The sequence below is a fragment of the Petaurus breviceps genome, unplaced genomic scaffold (genome assembly GCF_028583685.1).
Source record: "Petaurus breviceps papuanus isolate PSGF00001 unplaced genomic scaffold, PetGlider_PUasm1.0 37, whole genome shotgun sequence".
In the NCBI taxonomy this organism is placed as follows: Eukaryota; Metazoa; Chordata; class Mammalia; order Diprotodontia; family Petauridae; genus Petaurus; species Petaurus breviceps.
Genome location: NW_027186296.1, coordinates 66,261,124 through 66,281,902, shown reverse-complemented (window position 1 = coordinate 66,281,902; position 20,779 = coordinate 66,261,124). Strand labels below are relative to the sequence as shown.

General features: G+C 38.1%; 1 protein-coding gene across 2 annotated transcripts in view; it reads left to right on the top strand.

The window, feature by feature from the left end:
- The window catches only part of AP3S2 (adaptor related protein complex 3 subunit sigma 2), a 52,969-nt gene that overhangs the window by 6,737 nt on the left and 25,453 nt on the right, over positions 1 to 20,779 (top strand). For both annotated transcript variants that reach the window (XM_069098615.1, XM_069098616.1), the window contains exons 2-4: positions 4,618 to 4,709; positions 5,077 to 5,188; positions 6,124 to 6,195. In XM_069098615.1, the coding sequence (XP_068954716.1) occupies positions 4,618 to 4,709; positions 5,077 to 5,188; positions 6,124 to 6,195 (276 nt within the window). The remainder of the gene's footprint in view (positions 1 to 4,617; positions 4,710 to 5,076; positions 5,189 to 6,123; positions 6,196 to 20,779) is intronic.

The following is a 20,779-nucleotide window of genomic DNA, read 5'->3' as shown; positions in this document are numbered from 1 at the left end:
AGGGAAGATCTTTAAAATTTACATTCCCATTACAGGCCCTTAAGAGCAAGGTCTATCAACCAATGAGATTCTGTATTTCACCAAGCTTCTTTTGCATATCTGGAAACCCCATAAAAACAAGGTCCTGGAAGAAGGGGTATCTCAGATCGTGAGGAGGATCTGAGGTCCACTTCATTAGAGAGGATCCTGGACCCTTTAATAAAGTGCCATGGGCTCAGAGCTCTACCTCAGTCTCTTTTATTATAGTTTGGACAATTCTAATCCCTGCAGTAGCAGTGTCATAAAAGGGATCTTCACTGGTATAAATGGTCTGTTTGGATAATCCAGAATACTAAGGAACTAATTAATAGGTTTAATACTACTATACTAGATAAGTAGACACAATCCTGAGGCTAGTCTCATTTTGGCAGAACCCTAAGGACATGGTTTTGGATATACCCATTTGTGAGAGAGATGGGAAAAAGAGTCTGCTTTTACTGTTAACAGTCATGAGCTATCCTGATTTTCTTTATACCACTCCTGATCCTAGGAAGACAAAGTTAGTCCTCAGAAATTTGGGTCATTTGATGACATTAGACATTAGAATGTCTTAATATTGCTCTCTCAAATCTACCTTAGAAACTTTAGAAGTGAATTGGTTTTCTTGGGATCTCCCAAGACTAGACTAAACCACACAGGATTTATCTTGAAATAGATTGGCATCTAAATGTGAAGTGATACATGGTAGGTGAGAGATTTATAGCAATTAGATTTCCTATTCTGCTGCCAAGCTAGAGTCAGGTATTTGTCCTGGGATGTAGAAGAGCCGGAGTTTTGACCCCACACCCTTAGAGTACCTCGCAAATCCAGCTAATTTCTGGGATGGGTTGTGTGCCGGATGAAAAGCTGTTTTACCTCAGTAACATCACTTCATTGTTGGTTCACAAAGAAATAGAAAGATAACTGTGTGTGTAGCCTTTGTGGAAATATGTAAATTATATCTGTTGCCTATGGGCTCAAAACCAGCATGTGTCTCTCCACTGACCTCTGATAATTATTTTTAATTCCTTAACTCCATACAGGAACACTGGTAGAATATTGGTATTTAAAAGATGTGCTTTTATTTTTGGGAGAAGCTTCAAGTCATTAGAATGACTTTTCAGTTTTCTGAAGGCAGAGATAATCTGTGAGGTATATGGTGTGTATGAGCAGGCTGCAAGTATAAGCAATGAATAACTTCAAAAAAAAAAAAAACCCGGAGTAAAAAGTTATTGAGGTTAAAGATAACGGGAAGATGTACCAGTCATGGTTTAGTCAAGGAATGGCAATAGATTGTCAGACTGGGTGCTGCCCTAGATTTTTGAGGTAGCAGAAAGTCAGAAAGGCCTCTAACATTTTGAGTGGACCTTGTGTTGCAAATTATGGGAGGCTATTGAAAAGAATTGCTTAGAATTGACAGATATAGATGGTTCACAATACGCAGCTTTAGAGAAACATCTAATCTACGAGATCACTGATCCATTTGAGCTTTTGCCAGACAAGGTTTAAGTTAAAATTGTATTATTTTCTTCCATTTTTAAAATTTTTCTCATATTCCTCATCTACTCATCATCATTGACTTAGGTCCCTTATTATCTCTGTATGCTAGTACAGAATAAAAACCATTCAGAATTAATGGAAAGGAGATGATAAGTAAAGGGGAGTACCCTTCTGGTATTAGTAAAGATCCCCAGAAAGCAATACCACTGGGCTGCAATGTGGATCCTTCTGCTTTGAAAGTGTAGGTTATTCACTCTGCTTTTCTTTTTTTTTTTTTTTTTTTGGCTTTTTTTTGGAGGGGGGAGGGTAGGGCAATTGGGGTTAAGTGACTTGCCCAAGGTCACACGGCTAGTTTTTGTGTGTGTGTCAAGTGTCTGGGGCCGGATCCAAACTCAGGTGCTCCTGACTCCAGGGAGGTGCTCTACTCACTGCGCCACCTAGCTGCCCCATTATTCTGCTTTTCTAACCAAAACCATCTAAGAGCAGCTAGGTATACTTGGAGTTAGGGAGAGTCTAGGATCAGATCCCAAGTCTGACACTTCCTAGTTATGTGAACTTAGACAATTCTCTTAACCTCTGTGAGCCTTAGTTTCCCCATATGCAAAATGAGGATAATAATATTTGATATGCCTATATTACACAGTTAAATTCTTTTAAGATGTTACATAAATGTCCACTGTTATATAGAAAAAAATACACCACCTAGGTAGGTATATCTTAAAGGCAAATTCAGAACAGATCAGAGTTCCTGGAAAAAACAAAAAAATTGAATCTTCTGGCACTTTGGTTAGTTCCCATGGTGATAACTCTTCAGATTGAGGTTAAACTGTCTACCCACTAAGCTCATACTGGAGTGAATGCCACCTTGAGGTTTGCTCATTAGGCCTCAAGGTCTCATTCATTGCTGCCACTATTCAGCTAGGAAGAATGGTAGAGAACCAAAAGACTTCAGTTGTACAGAAGGGATTGTTACCGAGAGTTCAAACACATAGATTTTTCTCTACAGAAAAGTCTTAAAAGGTTAAATCAGAACTTGAAATCAATGTAGCTTATCTAGGAGTACACATTGTTCTGAAAGACAGCAAAGCTTAACCTTACCCATGTGACAAAATTACACATGTGATGGTTAGGGCAGAGAGACAGAGTGAGGTTGGAGGGGACATTTGGTTCCTAACACTGAAATGGCTAATTGGATTTTTCTGAATAGTGATTTGTATTTTGGGCAATAGATAGAAGATGGGGACAGGTTGAGAAGAGCAAGTATATTTTTGTGCAGCAGACAGTTCTTCTAAAGAAGTATTTGGGAAATTAGGTCTCTGATTCTATACTTGCCATAAGGTTGTTGCATATAAGCATTGTAGGAAAATAGTCTTAAGACAAGGGAATTTATTTTGGGGAGGTCAAAGTATATTTAAACATCCTCAGAATTACAATATTGGAATATTGGCAAATGTCCTTGTTTATCCTACCCAGTAATTGCAAGTTTCGATTAAGGGAAGAATGACATGATCTAATAAGTTACTTTCAACCAGAAGAGATGGCCATATTTAAAGAAGTTTTTCCTGGATCCCCAGTATAGAATGTTATGTCCTCAACTTTCTCTTTGTATTAATGGCATGACTTTGAGATTATCCTCCTGCTGTTATGTTACCAGGACAATGAAGTATCATTGTAACTATATGGGAGGGTACTGTTCAAGGTCTCAGAAAAGATTAATCAAGAGATAGAGTTGGAAGTAATTGTGTTGCAAGACCTGTGTCTCATTGTGTTCATAGAACCATTTACTTTAACATTTACATCATGGTGATGCGAAATGGAGACGGACAACATTTGATGGTAATTGACCAACTACTTGACGTTTTAGGGTAGCAGCTCTCAAAGTAATTGTGAATCTCTTAGAGGTCCCCCAAATCCTTTAAGTGGGCCTTCGAGGTAAAAACTATTTTCATAATAACATTACCAATAATTATTTGCCCATTAAAGTACTCCTCCCTCTTGCAACTACTTATCTGTATGAGGTCAGATTTTCTTTATACACATCGACCAAAACAGCATCTCACAGAACATTTATATAAGAATCCAACTATCGGGGCGGCCAGGTAGCACAGCAAGTAAGAGCACTGGCCCCAGTGTCGGGATGACCTGGGGAATCGAATCTGGGCTCAGACACTTAGCATCCACCCAGAAACACCTGGCCATGTAACCTTGAGCAAGTTATTTAACCCCAATTGCTTAGGGGTGGCCAGATGGCGCAGTGAGTAACAGCACTAGCCCCAGTGTTGGAATGACCTGGGGATTGAATCCGGGCTCAGATACTTAGCACCACACCCAGAAATAACTGGCCGTGTAACCTTGAGCAAGTTACTTAACCCCAATTGCTTTAGAAAAAAAAAAAGAATCCAACTATCTTCTGTTAAGTTAGACATTAAAAAGACTTGCAAAAATTTGTAAAATCGGGGCGGCCAGGTGGCGCAGTGAGTAAGAGCGCCAGCCCTGGCGTCGGGAGACCTGGGATCAGTTCCAGCCTCAGATACTTGGCACCCACACAAAATAACTGGCCGTGTAACCTTGAGCAAGTTACTTAACCCCCCAATTGCTTAAAAAAATTTGTAAAATAATTCTGCTCTTCTCACTAAATTTTTTTTGTTTAGAAAAATATAATTATTCTTTCTAAATTTATGTTAATATGTAATGGACTTATTATTTTAAGTGAAGTAGTAACTAAATATTTTAAAATTTATTAGCTATAATTTCTAAAAGGTTAAATACCAACAGATATAACCCACATAAACAAAAGTTCTCTGGGATCCTCAATTTTTAAGAATGTAAATGGGTCCTGTCCTGATACAAAGAAGTTCGAGAACTGCTGATCTAAGGCAAGTCATGTGAGTCCCTGATAATATTAAAGAGGAGGGGGAAAGAACATGGTAGGGAAGAAGGTATATGGTGAAGAGTGGAAACTTCCTATTTTCTGTGTTATGGAATAGCAGAGTGGTGTGCTTTACAGATTTTGGTAGTGCTTCCCTCTACTCATAACCATGGCCCCTTTGGGTCTCAAACAAATCCACTGATTTGTCTGCCTCTTCTTTTTTCCTGTAGCCAGAAGAGATTCAACAGCAGATTGTCCGGGAGACTTTCCACCTTGTCCTCAAGCGGGATGACAACATCTGTAACTTCCTAGAGGGGGGGAGGTAAGCCAGCAGTTTTTTCTCCACTTATTTCAAGGTCTGGTCAGCTGATGGGTCCTATGACTTCAGCCTGGTGCTCTTTAAGTGTCAGGTAGGATCCAGGACACACCTTGGCTTTAGCCTTGACAGAGATGTTCATGAAGAGGCCCTTTACTTTTTCTAGGGCTTGCCTGTGCTTGTAAATTCAGTTTTCTTTTGTGGCCCCCTTTTTTTCTTACTGTGAGGATGGGCTACATGTCACTTGCCTGATTTGAATGTGGGTCTGGTGAATTGTGCTGTGCATTTTTAGGCTGTGTTGGTATAGTGGAAATCATATTTACTCTAGCACAGTATTTCAGCTATCTCTTGGGGTGGTCTTTTGTTCCTGCAGTTTGATTGGCGGCTCTGACTACAAGTTGATTTACCGGCACTATGCCACTTTATATTTTGTGTTTTGCGTGGATTCTTCAGAAAGTGAACTGGGGATCTTGGACCTCATTCAGGTATGTCTGGTGGAATTGTTTAAAGGCAGAATATGTACTTAAATTCCTGGGACCTTAATTTTCTTTCTTTTTTTTTTAAAAAAATTTTTCTTTTTGGAGGAGGGAAGGCAGTTGGGGTTAAGTGACTTGCCCAAGGTCGCACAGCTAGTAAGTGTTAAGTGTTGAGGCCGGATTTGAACTCAGGTTCTCCTGATTCCAGGGCCAGTGCTCTATTCACTGCACCACCTAACCGCCCCATGACCTTAATTTTCTTATTGGTAAACCAATGGTTAATGGACTAGATGGACCTCTGAGTTCCCTCCTAGCTCTAGATTCTGAGATCCTAGGGTAAAGTGATAGTAAAATGGCTCCAAGCTTTGGCCAGTAGCGATTAATCTTGTAAGTTGCCTGCCCCATACTATTATTGCTCATCTCCTTTGTCCCTTTGGTCTCCTGGGCACTTTGTGGAGCACTCCACAGATCATTTGCCTTACTGGTCTGGTCAGTCTTTGATACCTGAGACAGAATTGTCAGATGACCAGCAGGTGGTGCTATAAGTCAAGTCCTTCTGAACAACCCTCTGGGTAAAATTTGGGATGCAAGCAAACAAAAGCTTAGATTAAGGAACTGGTGATCAAGTAAAGAGGAAATCCCTTGTTATTTAAAAACTTTTGGGCACCCTGTGAAAGGAGAAAGTATGCTTGCTACTTGTGATTGTAAATGATGGGGCCATATTAAAATAAAAGATTTTTCCCACCAGAAGCTTTTTGCATTCCCTGTACTGGGTTAGATGATCAGTTAATACCTGTATTAAAGCCCTAATGCATAAGATCATTTGTTCGAATTCCTTTGAGAGGAAGGGGTAAGCTTAAGTTCCAGTTGCCCAACAAGTTTACATTGAACAATGCATGAATCTCTTCCAATTTGATCTAAATCTATTTCTCTTCTTTTTCTAGGTTTTTGTGGAGACACTGGACAAGTGTTTTGAAAATGTCTGTGAGCTGGACTTGATCTTCCACATGGATAAGGTACATCCTGTCCCAGAACTAGGTTCTCAGTAAGTTAGGAGTTCCAGGCTATTTCTACCCCTCTCTACTCATTCTTCTTTTGTCCATCTCCTACTTTAGGAATGTTCCCAGAGCTGTCTTTAATATATTTAGTTGGTGTTTTATTTTTAAACTCTGTGTAGCCTCTACTCATCCGTGCAGAGAGAATTGGACATTCAGTGAACTCAGAGTAATTGGATACCAGGGTGAGATTTAGGCAGATTATAAAATGTTATTCTTTGCTTTGGCCAGAGGCAAATTGAAGCTTAGTATTACCACAGGGACTTTTGCTGTAGTTTTCAAAGTATGAATTTGTCATGGAGAGTTTAGTTACTAAGATGACAGTGACATAATTCAAGGTTGTGCCGTATTCAATAATGAAGTAGACTGATAAGGTTTGGAATGAGAAGAAGGTAGGGGTGGGCCAGAGAATTTGTTCTTATATTCATCTTACAACTACAACTTTGGGTTATAGTCTATCTCTCCCTTCACTGTTGTGAAGGCAGGCTACCTGATATAATGATATGTTTAAAGGTGGAACTTGGAAGACAGTATGAAACCTTGAGCCTATATTATAGTACCAGTACAAATACCTGTACATGTTGTTATCTCAAGTATGAGCTCACTCTTTTGGAGGTTTTCTTACACAAGACTACTAGAGAGTTTTTTCTTTGAGATAAGTTAGAGTCCACTAAAAGACTTTTCTTGTGATGAGATTAAATGTTCCCAGGGAAATAATTGATATTTTTGGAGAAATTTTCTTTTGATTCTGAAAAAGTTCCTTTGTCTCAGCATTATTGCCCCCGGTGAAGAACTGTGTAATGAAACTAGGTATTCTTACATTGCTTTGTTGTTGGACCCTATGAAATATATGATTCCTGTAGTTGTAGAAGAGAACCTAGAACATGTGCAGAAAAATCCTGGCTTTCTGCTTTCTCCTTCTCTGCTTTACTTTGGGCCCTTGGACAGTTATTATACCAGCTTTCAGAGCCTTTAGGGAAGCTTTTGAGCAGCCACTCTCCCCTTTCTTCATGGGAAAAGATCCTAAAAGTCTCAAAGGGCTATTAGTGTACTATTTGCAGTCTTTTGTATTGTATGCTCAGTAAGCTAGTTGTTAAAGCTCCTGTTCTTCTATTTAGCAAGGAGATCTAAAGTGAAAATCTGCTTTCCTGTCACATTTCTGAAGAGACAATGTCAAGAATAAATGGTTTTGGGGCGGCCAGGTGGCTCAGCGAGTAAGAGCACCGGCCCCAGTGTCGGGATGACCTGGGATCAAATCCGGGCTCAGATACTTAGCACCACACCCAGAAATGACTGGCTGTGTAACCTTGAGCAAGTTACTTAACCCCAATTGCTTAATTAAAAAAAAAAAAAGAATAAATGGTTTTTAAAATGTCATAGAACTTAATGGTTCCTTTCCTCTGTGATTACTGACATCATTCTAATGTAATTTTTTGAAAATTTGTAATAATTCTCATAAAGTAATAAAGCAATTCAAATACATTGGCATATCATAAGATTTGTTCTTGAAGAGAACAGCTTCAAAAGAGCTGTAGCTCTTCCTTCCAGTGCTTATCTTCATGTAGGTTCCGTTAAGGATATTGCTGATGTCACAACTTCTTTTTATAACTTATTAGATGGTTTGCTATATTTTACTTACCTGTCATTAGAAAGGATTGTCACCCCTGATATTGTTCGGCAACAAATAATGCAGAAAATAAATCAGAAACCACAGCCTTTTTTGAGTATCAAAAAGGTATCTTGCCTAAGATATTTTTTTGTTAGGTAGGGCTTCAAACTCATCTTTGCCTTTATCTCTCTGTTTCTGAGACAGACTTAATGTCTTCAAATACAGAAGAAAATAAAGGAAAAAATAAGACTCTAGAAATGTCACCATCATTCTTGATTTAAGTATTTTATTGCTTTAAATTTAGAAACACCAGATAATGGTTCCATTCCCAGGTTTGTCAGACTAAAGTTAGCCCTTTAGGGGCCTCTTCTCCTCTCTCTACCCTACTTCCTCAAGTGGTTCCTTCTCAGGATTTTTACTGGAATGCTGTATTCCTTCAATCTATGTAATAACCCTGGTTCTAACCTAGCTAGATATTTTATAAATGACCTTAAATTAGCATGTAACCAAGTTTCCTTAGCCAATGCAAACATGATTGATGTGCCACATCATTGTCATTTCCATTTCCAAGAGTTTTCTACTTAATTTCAAGTCTTGTGTTTGATTGAAATGAAAGCTTATGCCTGAGACTGATTAATTGAGACTTGTTTTCTCCTTATTAAAGTATTAAGGCATTTTATCACTTTAAGTGGGGTGGATACAGTCAGTTCCACCCTTACAGTCTTTCCCCAGTTTTTATATTTACTGTTCTCAGAAAATCTACTGGAGTGTGTTTGGCAAATCTTTTTTAGTGCTTTGGGATGTTCTTCATTTCCTTTTTGAATGCCTTTCCCAGTGCCTCTGGAAAAATCTGTATAGCACAGTTCATAATCAAAGCTGATAATTAACATTCTTCCACACTTCCAAATACATTATAAAACAATTTAAAGTTATAATAGGTTTATTCTTATCTTGGTACTTTCTAAAGATCCTTACCCAACCCAAAAATAATAAAGAAAAGGGAAAGAAAATCAAGTCAACTTTCCCAGAGGAAAGCCTGTCTCTTTACAGTGTTATCTGAGAGTATGGGCCTCTTCCCACAGGGACTGGGTTCACTAGAAGTCAGCCCTTTACCCTTCTGGTGAGAAAATGAACGAATTTGACTTGGTGCTTATGTAGCAACACTGGTTCATGGGCTCCTGTGGGATCGGGGTCCTTACCCTTTCTCTCCTATGGGGAGGCCTTTATACTCTGAGCTAGGTCAGTTACCTAGTGCTACAACAAAACCAAAACTGGGTCCAAGAGGCCTCTTCCCCACAAAATTAGGGACCTGGGATTGGCTAGAAATCATCTCTGCACAATTAGGTGAGGAATCAGACTGTTCTAGGTAAAACTCTTCTATGATTCATCCCATAAGTTTGTCTGACTGAGGTCAAGACAAAGTTTCTAGGTGTTTCGTTCTACATAGGACGAACAAAATTTCTTCAAAACCCTAACCCTAACCTTGGTATCTTAAGTGATCCATGTGAAGTCCAAGAAAATTTCCTCTAAGTCCCTGTACCAAAGGGCACCATTATTTTCCTCAAGAATTTTGACGTTTTGTTCCTCCAAATGAATTTTGTTGTTATTTTTCTTCTCTGTAAGGTAATCCTTTGGTAGTTGATGATTGTTATGACTTTGAATAAGTAAATTAGTTTAGAAAGCATTGTCAATTTTATTATATTGATATGGCCTTTCCATATTAGTAACTTTCCATTTATTTAGGTTTGTCTTTATTTCTGTAAAAAAAAGGGTTCTGTAGTTGTATTTATACAGTTCCTATGTGTATCTTGATAGGTGAACCCCTAAATATTTATAGATTTTCTAGTTATTTAGAATGGAATTTCTCTTCCTATCTTTTTCTGCCAGGTTTTATTAATAATATATAGAAAGGTTGCTGATTTGAAGGGATTTATTTTATATTCTGCTACTTTGCTAATGTTATGTTTCAGTTAATTTTTAGTTATCTCCCTAGGGTTCTCTATATAAACTATCATATCATCTGCAAAAGCTAATAATTTTGTTTTTTCTTTACCTGTGCTTATTTCCTCAATTTCATTTTTTATTGTTATAACTACCATTTTAGCACTCTGTCAGATAATAGTAGTGGTACCAGACATTCTTGTTTTACTCCTGATCTTATGGTAAAGGTTGCTATTTTAAATATTTTGATTTTGTTTGATTATTTCTTTTTGTTTCATGTAGTCATTGAGTCCTCTTTGCTCCATTCAAATTTCAGTCTGTTATTTAGGTGGGATTTTCCACCTTATATTGAAGTAATTTTTTTTCTCCTTATGATTCTTTCTACTAGAACTCTTAATTCACTTATAATTTCATCTTTTTTCTCTTGCTTAATTTCTTCCATGTACTTTCATTGTCATTGTGGGCAAGCTGTTTTTTTTTCTGTGAGGCTTTGCTTATAGTTATTGTGGAATTATTCACTTCCTCTGGGTTTAAATCTTAAGTATATTTTGACCCATAATATTTCTTTATAATGTTCAGTATCTTCTTTTTAGTCCTCTTTCCTGCCTCAGTTCCTTATTTATGATTTGGTGCCAGAGTAAGACTTCTTCCTCTTTTATTCCCGCACTCTTAATTAAGTCTCATTTGATTCTGGCCCTCAATTTTTTTATCTCCTGTCACTGACTTCCACTTCCTCTTATATGTCTACACGCATAGTACTGGCAAGACCACCTGGATCATCCAGGCTGAGAGCTCTGTGGTCTGTAGGGTCCTTAGGAGTAAATCAAATCAGAGTAGTACAGACGTCTGGTCTTTTTTCCACAAAGCACTGTGGGTTTTCATTACCCCTCACCCTAGCAACTTCCCTTTCCAAACATTGCAGGTTCTCTCCTCCAGCACTAAAGGCTTCAAGGTCCCCTGGAGTTTTGCTGGTCAGAACATTGGCAAGTTTCTGGCTTGTTTACCTTTATTAAGGCTAGCTAGGACCCCATTTCAAAAGCCCACGGACTTCAGACCACTTGGTTTATTTATTTTTAGTCCAGAGATGTATGAAGAAGTTTACTTCTGTTTCATTTTGGATCTCTTGATCATTATTTGATCTAGTGTCCATTTTGGTTCTTTGCCAGAGTGTATGTGAAGAGCTGGGATCTTCCAAGACTGATTTTAAACAAAAGTTCTAGGTGATATTTTCAGTATACACATTTTCTAATGAAGATACAAATGATAAAATAGGTCTATAGAGTAATCTGGCACATAAAATTCTCCTTAATTTTTTAAAACAGTTTCTAGGAAATTTGTATAGGGTAGAAGTGGAGCATCGTCTCTAGACAGTCTTTTCCAGGCTGCTTTGAAAGGAAGCAGAAATAAAGCATGATAACTAACAGACAGATCAATTGAGGGTTTTTTGAGGATGGCAGAGACACGAGTGTTTTTGTCAATAGGGAAGCAGCCAGTAGACAGAGTTTGAAGAAGAGTAAGACAGTGGGGATAAGGGGGTGGAGGGGAATCTGTTGGAGAACATGGGATGAAATGGCATCACTTGTGCATGTAGAGGGGTTTGCCTTGGCAAGGAGAAGGGCCACCTCCTTGTGTGAGACAGGAGTAACAGAAGAGAGAATAAGGGAAGACATTTAAATAATGTGACACGAGGAGGGGAGAAGGAGCTCTCAGTGAATGACTTTACTTTTTCCAGTGAAATATGAGACAAGCTTCTCAGCTGAGAGGGTGGGGAAAGAGTTAGCCATGGAAGGTTTGAAGTCTGGAAAAGCCACTGTGGTGAGTAGGATAGTATATCAATTAGGGACATATAAAAGGATTGCTTAGCAGCAATGAGGTGGCCCAATTGAATTTATGCAACATGAGAACGAGATAGTTTGGGACCAACTTCTGGAGGGCCTTAAGTGCCAAGAATTTGGATTTTCTTTATACTGTAGCAGTTAGGTATATACCCTATATGTGGTATATGTGATGTGACTTCAGACTCCAGAACACCGCAGAGCCTCCTGGAAGCAGTTCATAAGTCTTTATGTAGGAAACATAGGAAACATCAAGTAGATGAAGAATATTTTGTCTAGATTATGACATGTATTTGGATGGAAAATGTACAGTTTGTCTATTGTGTGTCTGGAACAGATGGTACAAATGGACAGTGTTGGGCCCAGAATTAAATGGGAGGAGGAGAGCAGAATCAATTGGCTTCAATTGCAAAACTCCATTAATGATGCTAAGCTTCTTCCAGGAACAAAGAAAGACCCATCTTTTTAAAATTAACATTCTACCAATGCTATTGTAGGACTGTGAGACATGGAACATCATAGTCTCTAAAGGATTGGTAAGGAATGGCTCACAGAGGCAGTGGATAATTGCATGGTAGGTGTGAGCAGCTTGCAACAGATAACCAGTCAGTTATTTTGAAGAACAGAAACAAAGATGTCATCAGGACAATGTATGATAGGAAGAAAAGGTGGCCTGGTTATACAGTGAGGGTGAAGGATGATAGGGAGACAGCCTGAGTTCTCCAATGGTATCCTCTAGACATCAGGAGAAATGGTGGAGGTCCTCCAACATGTTGGGAGGACAGTGTTAAATTTATGAAAAGATGTTGACAAGAATCTTCCAGGACAGATGTGAATGAACTGCATTTTGGGTTATTAGAGGAAACATCCACATCTATGAGACATTAGATCCATTTGAGTATATGAGAGCAAATAGAGAGCCAATGAACATATTTGAATAGGGAAATGATATGTGTACAACAGCATTAAAATTTTTTTATTGATTCTTTTTATTTTTTTATGCCACATTTATTCTCTTCTTCCCCCACCCCCACCTTCTAACAGTGAGTTACAATTAAATAGATTAAGCAGAACTGACCAAAAAAAATGACTTATGACTAACAGCCCATAGGCTATTCCTTTTTCATAGTTCTCTATTTCTCTATTAAGAAGGGAGAAGTTTGTTTCATTATCTGTTCTTTTTGACCAAAATTGCTAATTTGAAGCAGTATTTTGGGGAAATTATCTTCTACCATTCCTGTGTTGTTAATCTTTAACCCTGGGTAACTTCCACCACCTGATTTCCCTTCTATGTCCTGAAGCTACTCAGTATTGCTAAAGAAAATTTCAAATGTTTAATTCTATCCATTACAAATTTATGCTGCTTAACTTCAGATAGGCTCTCATTACTGTTTCTCGGTCCTTTTATTCACCTCTTCCTGGGTTCCTTATCACATTCTCCACAGCAACCATTTGAACCATTTTTATCTCTTTAACCCTCAACTCTGATTCTGGCCCTACACTCAGAGAAGTATAGATGATCACATATGCCCATATCATCACCTGTCATCTCTGTACTGAAGACTCCTGAATTTATATCCCTGAACATTAGCCGTTTGTTGCTAGTTGTTTTCTGGACGTCTCTACCTAGATGTCTCAGTGTCATTTCAAATTCAAAACTGAATTTATGCTCTTTCTTTCCCCCATAATTTGTTATTCATTTGATCTCCTTTTTTCTGTTCACTAATCACCTAAGTCGTCCATGCTTGAAAACCTGGTGTCATCTTTGACTTCTTCCTTTCCGAAGACCATCCACATTTATTCATTTCTGCCTCTGTGATACCATATGTTCCTTTTAATTCTAGCTGTCACTCTTTTGTACATTTTCTCATCATCTCTTGATTGGTTATACTGCTTCCAAAAAACCCCCCAATTTTTTTAAGTTCTATTCAGTCTTCAAACCCAGCTCATATGCCACCTCTTTCATGAAGTCTTCCTTTATTCCTTCACTTGGAAATGATCTTTCCTTCATCAGCACTTTTTAACTCTATTATGTTCTATTTTTAATTGTAATTTTTTTGTGTGTCTTATCATACCAGATTATGCCCTTCAGGAGCAAGAACCACCATGTCTAAAATTCATCTTGGCATCTCCTCCATTTCCTGGTATAGTGACCCCTATATATAGCTGGTTCTTACATTTATTAGATTTGTTGTTGCATTTGGATTAGAGAGAGAGGAGACTAGTCAAGAAAACTTAGGGAACTATTGAAGTAGTCCCAGTTTGAAGTGATAAAGGCCTGGTCTAATGTGTTTTAACAATGGGAATAAAAAGGAATGGGAGGTTAGGAGAGACATTAGGAAAAAAATTAGAAAGGACTTGAGTGCTGAGTGGGTGTATCGCCAAGGCGATATTCACAACACTGAAGGTGACTCTGAATATGCTGGCAGGAAAGATCTTAAAAGGGCTGGAAAGATCTTCAGATTCCTATTACCATTACAGTGGGTATGGATAAGAAGATGGAAGGGGGAAAAATTATAATATTTTGAGTTAAGTGCTTGGAAGAATAATTGCACTATTGCTAAAAATGGAGATGTCCAAAGGATAAGGTGGTTTTGGGGGAAAGATGACAGGAGAACTCTGCACCACCACTTACTAACTGTGTAAATTTGGACAAGTTACTTCATCTCTGGTGTTAGTTTCCTCATCTGTAAAGTGAAGCAAAGACTACGTGACTTCCACTGTTGTCAGTTGAAGGAGTCAGAAATGTTTAGTCTGAAAATGAGAAGACTCAAGGGGAACATGATAGCTGTCTTCAGGTATTTAAAGAACTGTCATGTGAAGGAGGGGCCAGATTTATTCAGTGTAGCTCCAGAGGGCCGAACTTAGAACAAATTATGAAGAAGCAAATTTAGGTTCAATATCAAGAAAAATTTCCTAACAGAGCCACCAAAAGTGACTTCACCCTCTCCTTGTAGGTCTTCAAGCAGAGGTTGGATAACCATTTATTGGGTATGTGTTATTTGTGTATGGATCAGACTAAATAATTGCTGAGGTTGCTTCTGTCAGATTCTCTGATTCTATGAAGGTTCCTTCTAGCTATGATTGTATTACTTTTAGTTTAGTTTTAGTTGTCTTTTTTTGGAGGGGGAAAGGCAAGGCAATTGGGGTTAAGTGACTTGCTCAAGGTCATACAACTAGTAAGTGTTTCAAGTGTCTGAGGCTGGATTTGAACTCAGGTCCTCCTCACTCTAGGACCTCACTCCAGCTCTATTCATTGCACCACCTAATTGCCCCTAGTTTTAGTTTTTGATGTATTTGATTCTAGACATGTTCAACTTGAGATGAGGCATCTAGTTGAAAAAGTTAGAGATGCTGGTTGGGAACTCAGGAAATAGGTTAAGATAGCAAATACACTTTTGAGAATGTTTTTATAAATGTTATATTTGAAATTATATGAGTAAATTAGTTCTAGGAGAGCTATGTATTGAGAGAAAAGCATTTGGGGCAAGGCTTTAACCTTGAATTGTGCCTGCTGTGGTGTCAAAAGTCCTGCCAAGCTGGAAGATAGAGATCTAGTGATAGACTTTGTCATCTGAGAAACATCCTAGGTAAAACAGGAAAAACTCATCACCAGGTTGACTACAGTGATGAATTATTGCCCCAGCAACTCCCCAAAACCATCAGCTAAGGCATCTGAGGATTATGATTTGAGTTGGTAGAGAAGAATACCTACATCATTGAAATCACCGATTGTCGAAGCATTGAAATGACTTACAGTCTTTTTCTCCACCTCAACCCCTGCCTTCATTGCAAGGAGACTTTTTTTTCCTAGTTCCTCAGTTTACTCAATTTCTCTCAATTTCCACTCCCCTTATTGTACTTCATCTACACATAGAGATAGACATGGCCATGATCTTATTACCAACAAGTGTTTCATTTCATGAAATGCCAAATTGCTTTATTTGATTGTAATCTTTTATCATTCCACCTTGGTTAGCATCCCACCTCAGACATTTACTAAAAGTATGGTCAAGGGCAAGACAATTAACATCTCTAAGCTTTAGTTTCTTGAATTGTAAAATGGAGATGATAATATTTATAGTACCTACATTACAGAATTATTCTGAGGATCAAATGAGTTACCGTTAAGTTCTGCCTGCTGCCCTGAGGCTGAAGGGCTGAACTCTGGGTTATGATGGTGAGGTAAGGGGAAACAAAAGAATAATGAGAACACAGGACAGAGCAGAAGGAAGTTTAGAGGGAAACACAGACAAACAGGACAGCTTTGGAACTAACTTGAATGCATTATATATACTCAAAAAAAACAAGCTGTATATAAGGGAGATTCATGATTTTTATACAGTACTCCTTCAGTGTTTTGAATAGTGATATTCTAATATTTATTAGAGTTTGTAAAGTTCAGAATAACAAAAAATAAAATATTTACTTTTTAAAAAGTAAACTGGTATATGAATTGTTTATTTGCCTATAGTATAGGATATGGAGAGCCTTGGTTACCTGATTACAGTTTCCTGGGTTGTTTGCAATGGGGAGTATATATAACAGTGCTCATAGAACCAATTTAAAAAGATTAATCAATTTACAGTACTATGTAAGACACTTTTATGAACCTGAAAACACATAGCTTTCTCTGGGTATTTTTATGTACCTGGTAGAACTGGGATCAAATGATGATATGCTTCATTTGCATCTTAGATAGGATAAGTACTCATAATACTTGGTGGGGCCTTATCTCTGTTGAATGGCAAAGAGACTTTGCACATTCAATCCCCAGTTAGCTGACTGTAAAAGACAAAGTGGAAATGGTAGGAAAAGAGCACCAGCCCTGGAGTCAGGAGGACCTGGGTTCAAGTCTGACCTCAGACACTTAACACAAAAACTAGCCACGTGACCTTGGGCAAGTCATTTAATCCCAATTGCCCTCCAAAATTTCCATTGGTTCCAAATATTTGGGGATTTAAATATTTCAGTTTTTGGGCTGGTGTATCAAAAGCCCTCTTGCTGTCCCTCCTACCTGTGTTACCTGGTTCCTTTACTCCCGTTATAACCCTTCTCTAGTTTTATTTGCTTTAAGTTTTAAAGAAGCATCACTTCTCATCATGGATCTTCATTTGTTGTTGTTATTCAGTAGTGTTTGATTCTGTGACCCTATTTGGGGTTTTCTTGGCAAAGATACTGGAATGGTTTTCCATATCCTTCTCTAGTTCATTTTACAGATGAGGGACTGAGGAAAAGAGGGTTAACTGACTAGCTAGGAAGTGTCTGAGGCAAGATTTGAACTCAGGGCCTCCTGACTCCAGGGCCAGTGTTTTATCTACTGTGCCACCTATCTGCCCTATGGATTTTCATAGTATTTCATATTTCCACAGCATATTCTATTCATGAATAGTTTTACAATCATTTCTATTTTAAGTTGTCCTTTTTTTTTTTTTTTAAAGCAATCGGGGTTAAGTAACTTGCTCAAAGTTACATGGCCAGTTATTTCTGGGTGGGTGCTGAGTATCTGAGCCCGGATTCGATCCCCAGGTCATCCCGACACTGGAGCCGGTGCTCTTACTCGCAGAGCCACCTGGCCGCCCCAAAGTTGTCCTTTAAAGCCTTCAGAGGTGAAATGAGAATACTAGTCTATAGTCCTTTTTATAGCTCAGGAAATCAAAGAGACAAAATAACTTGTCCTGAAGAACAAATGGTAGGATCAGTGTTTGGCATGGCTGATGAAACTTCCTCACTCCTGTCTTCCAAATGCTTGCTCTTCCTAATGTTCATGTAACTGTCAGTGCCATGCTGTCTTTACCTCATACCCAGAAATCCTGGAATGATCTTTGGCTTTTATTCTCCCTTTGTCTCTCTTGTTCAAATTCATCAACTTGTACTGATGCATTTTTTCACTTGTTCTTTTCCTATCACATTAACTGTGATTTAGATGCTAATAACTTTATTTGTGGATTACTACAATATCTTTCCATCTCTATTCTCTTTAAACTATATTAAACATTGTTGCCAGACTACTTTCTCTTTAGTGGTATATCACTCCTCTGCTAAAGACTTGTAGGGACTCCTGTTACCTCTTGTATCAAGATTCAACTCTGCTTATGTTTAGAAAGAATTTTTACGACCAGTGTCTCTGATAAAGGCCTCCTTTCTAAAACATATAGAAAACTGAGTCAAATTTATAAGAATACAAGTCATTCCCCAATTGATAAATGGTCAAAGCATATGAACAGGCAGTTTTCAGATGAAGAAATTAAAGGTATCTATAATCATATGACAAAATGCTCTAAATCACTGTTGATGAGAGAAATACAAATTAAAACAACTCTTAGGTACCACATCATGCCAATCAGATTGGCTAACATGACAAAACAGGAAAATGATAAATGCTTTAGAAGATGTGGGAAAATTGGAACACTCATGCATTGTTGGTGGAGTTGGGAACTGGTTCAACCATTCTGGAGAGCAATTTGGAACTGTGCCCGAAGGGCTATAAAGATATGTATATCCTTCTTTACTTTTTAAAAAGTATATCATTTCTAGGACTCTATCCCAAAGAGATCACAAAAATGGGAAAAGGACCCACATGGACAAACATTTTTACAGCAGCTCTTTTTTGGTGACCAAGAATTGGATATTGAGGGGATGCCCATCACTTGAGGAATGACTAATAAGTTATAGTATATGAATGTAATGGAATACTGTTGTGCTGTAAGAAATGATGAGCAGGTGGACTTCAGAAAAATCTGAAAAGACATATAAACTGATGCTGAGTGAAATAAGCAGAAACAGAGAACATTGTACACAATAACAGCTACATTGTGTGATAACTAATTTTAATAGACTTAGCTCTTCTCAGCAATGCAAGGATTTAAGACAACTCCAAAAGACTTATAATGAAAAATGCTATCCACATCCAGGGAAAGAATTATGAAGTCTCAATGCAGATCAAAGTATACTATTTGTTCTCTCTCTTTTTTTGTTTTTTGTTTTGTTTTCTTTTTGTGATTTCTCCCATTCTAATTCTTCTTTACAACATGACTAATGTGTAAATATATTTAATAAGAATGTATATGTAGGGCCTTTATCAGATTGCATGCCGTCTGGGGGAGGGGAGAGGGGAGGAGGCAGAGAAAATTTAAAACTCAAAATCTTGTGGAAGTGAATGTTGAAAACTTAAATTAAATAAATTAATTTTTAAAAAAAGACTCCTCCATAGCTTGGCCCCAACTTAACCATTTCACTTTATCGTTTATTATTCTCTAGCACAAACTCTTTGTGCCAATTGGGATAGTTTCTTCCTCATTCTCCACGAGTGCCATGTAAATGCTACATCATTTCCAGCCAAACTAACTCTTCATGTTTTTAATACATGGCACTCCATTTCCTGTCTCTATACCTTTGCATTGTCTATCACCCTTGTTCAGGGTGTAATCTCACCCTACCACTACCTCTGACTCTCTTCCATCCCTCCCCACCGCTTTCTAAAGTATGCTTCAATCTGAATTCAGACACCAACAATTTTTTCTCTGGGGATGGATAGCATTTTTTTGTAAGTCCTTCAGAGTTATCTTGGATCATTGTATTGCCGAGAGTAACGAAGTCATTCACAGCTGATTATCTTACATTATTGCTGTTACTTTGTACACAGTACTTTTCACTTTACATCAGCTCATGCAAGTCTTTCCAGTTTTTTTTAGAGCATCCTGCTCGTCATTTCTTATAGTACAAATAGTATTCCATCATAATCACATAACACAGCTTGTTCAGCCATTCCCCAACTGATGAGCCTCCCCTCAATTTCCCCACAAAAGAGCTGCTATAAATATTTTTGCACATGTAGGTCCTTTTCCTTTTTGTTTTTTCACCTTTTTTGGGATACAGACCTAGTAGTGCTGTATTGCTAAGTCAAAGGATATGCATGGTTTTATAGCCATTGTTCCAAATTGTACTACAGAATGGTTGAATCAATTCACAGTTCCACCAATAGTCTAGTTTTATCTTCTATAGCAGTCTTTCTTGGTACCCTTCCCTCCTAACTACTTGTGGCATCCCCCTTCCCACTCCTCAGCTTTGTTGTATTTATTTTGTTGTTGTTGATGTTGATTAATTGATCTGTGCCTTTGCAGCTCTAGACTGCTCTCCCTTCTTATTTACACTTAAACAAATACTACCTCTTTTTTTGAAGTTCAACTCAAATACCCCTTCTTTCATAAATTTCTCTACTTATTCTGACCTCTAGTCAACTCTTCCTTGTCTTTCCTACTAATTCACTTGATTATATGGATCATAGCCCAGAATTAAAACTTAACATTTATACAAACCATTTTCAGTCTTTGGGGCTTCTCACTAAAATATCTTTATGACTTGTACTTCTATCCAGGATTTCCCTTGGGAACATCAGAATTTGCCTCTTATCTAGGTCTCTATGGAAAAGGTAAAGATCTTGCCTTCAATGACCTGCAAGCACTCTGGCTAACAACACATTGACTATAGAACAAGCTTTATTTCACTGGCTAACAACACATTGACTGTAGGACAAGCTTTATTTCACTGGCTAACAACACATTGACTGTAGGACAAGCTTTATTTCACTTGACTGAAAATTCAAGGCATAAAGGAATGGTCCTTTAAATAACTAAGGTAACTCTTCTCTCTCCCTAGACACAATGCTAGGTTTTGTTGTTCAGTCATTTCATTCATGGCTGACTTTTCATGACCCCATCTAGTGTTTTCTTGACAAAGATATAGGAGTGGTTTTCCATTTCCTTCTCCAGCTCATTTTACAAATGAGGAAACTAGGGCAAACAATGTTTAGTGACTTCATTGGGAGCAAACAGCCAGTAAGTGTCTCAGGGCAGATTTGAACTCAGGAAGAGGAATCTTCATGACCCCAGACCCAACGCTCTATTTACGGTGCCACCTAGCTACCCTCCACGAGGTTTTAGATTCCCTCAAAAAAGATAAAACATGGGGCGGCTAGGTGGCACAGTCAGTAGAACACTGACCCTGGGGTCAGGAGGACCTGAGTTCAAATGCAGCCTCAGACACTTAACACTTACTTGCCGTGTGACATTGGACAAGTCACTTAACCCCAATTGCCCTTCTAAAAAAAAAAAGCAAAAAAAAAAGATAAAACATTCAAGATTGCTAGAGATTTGACTTT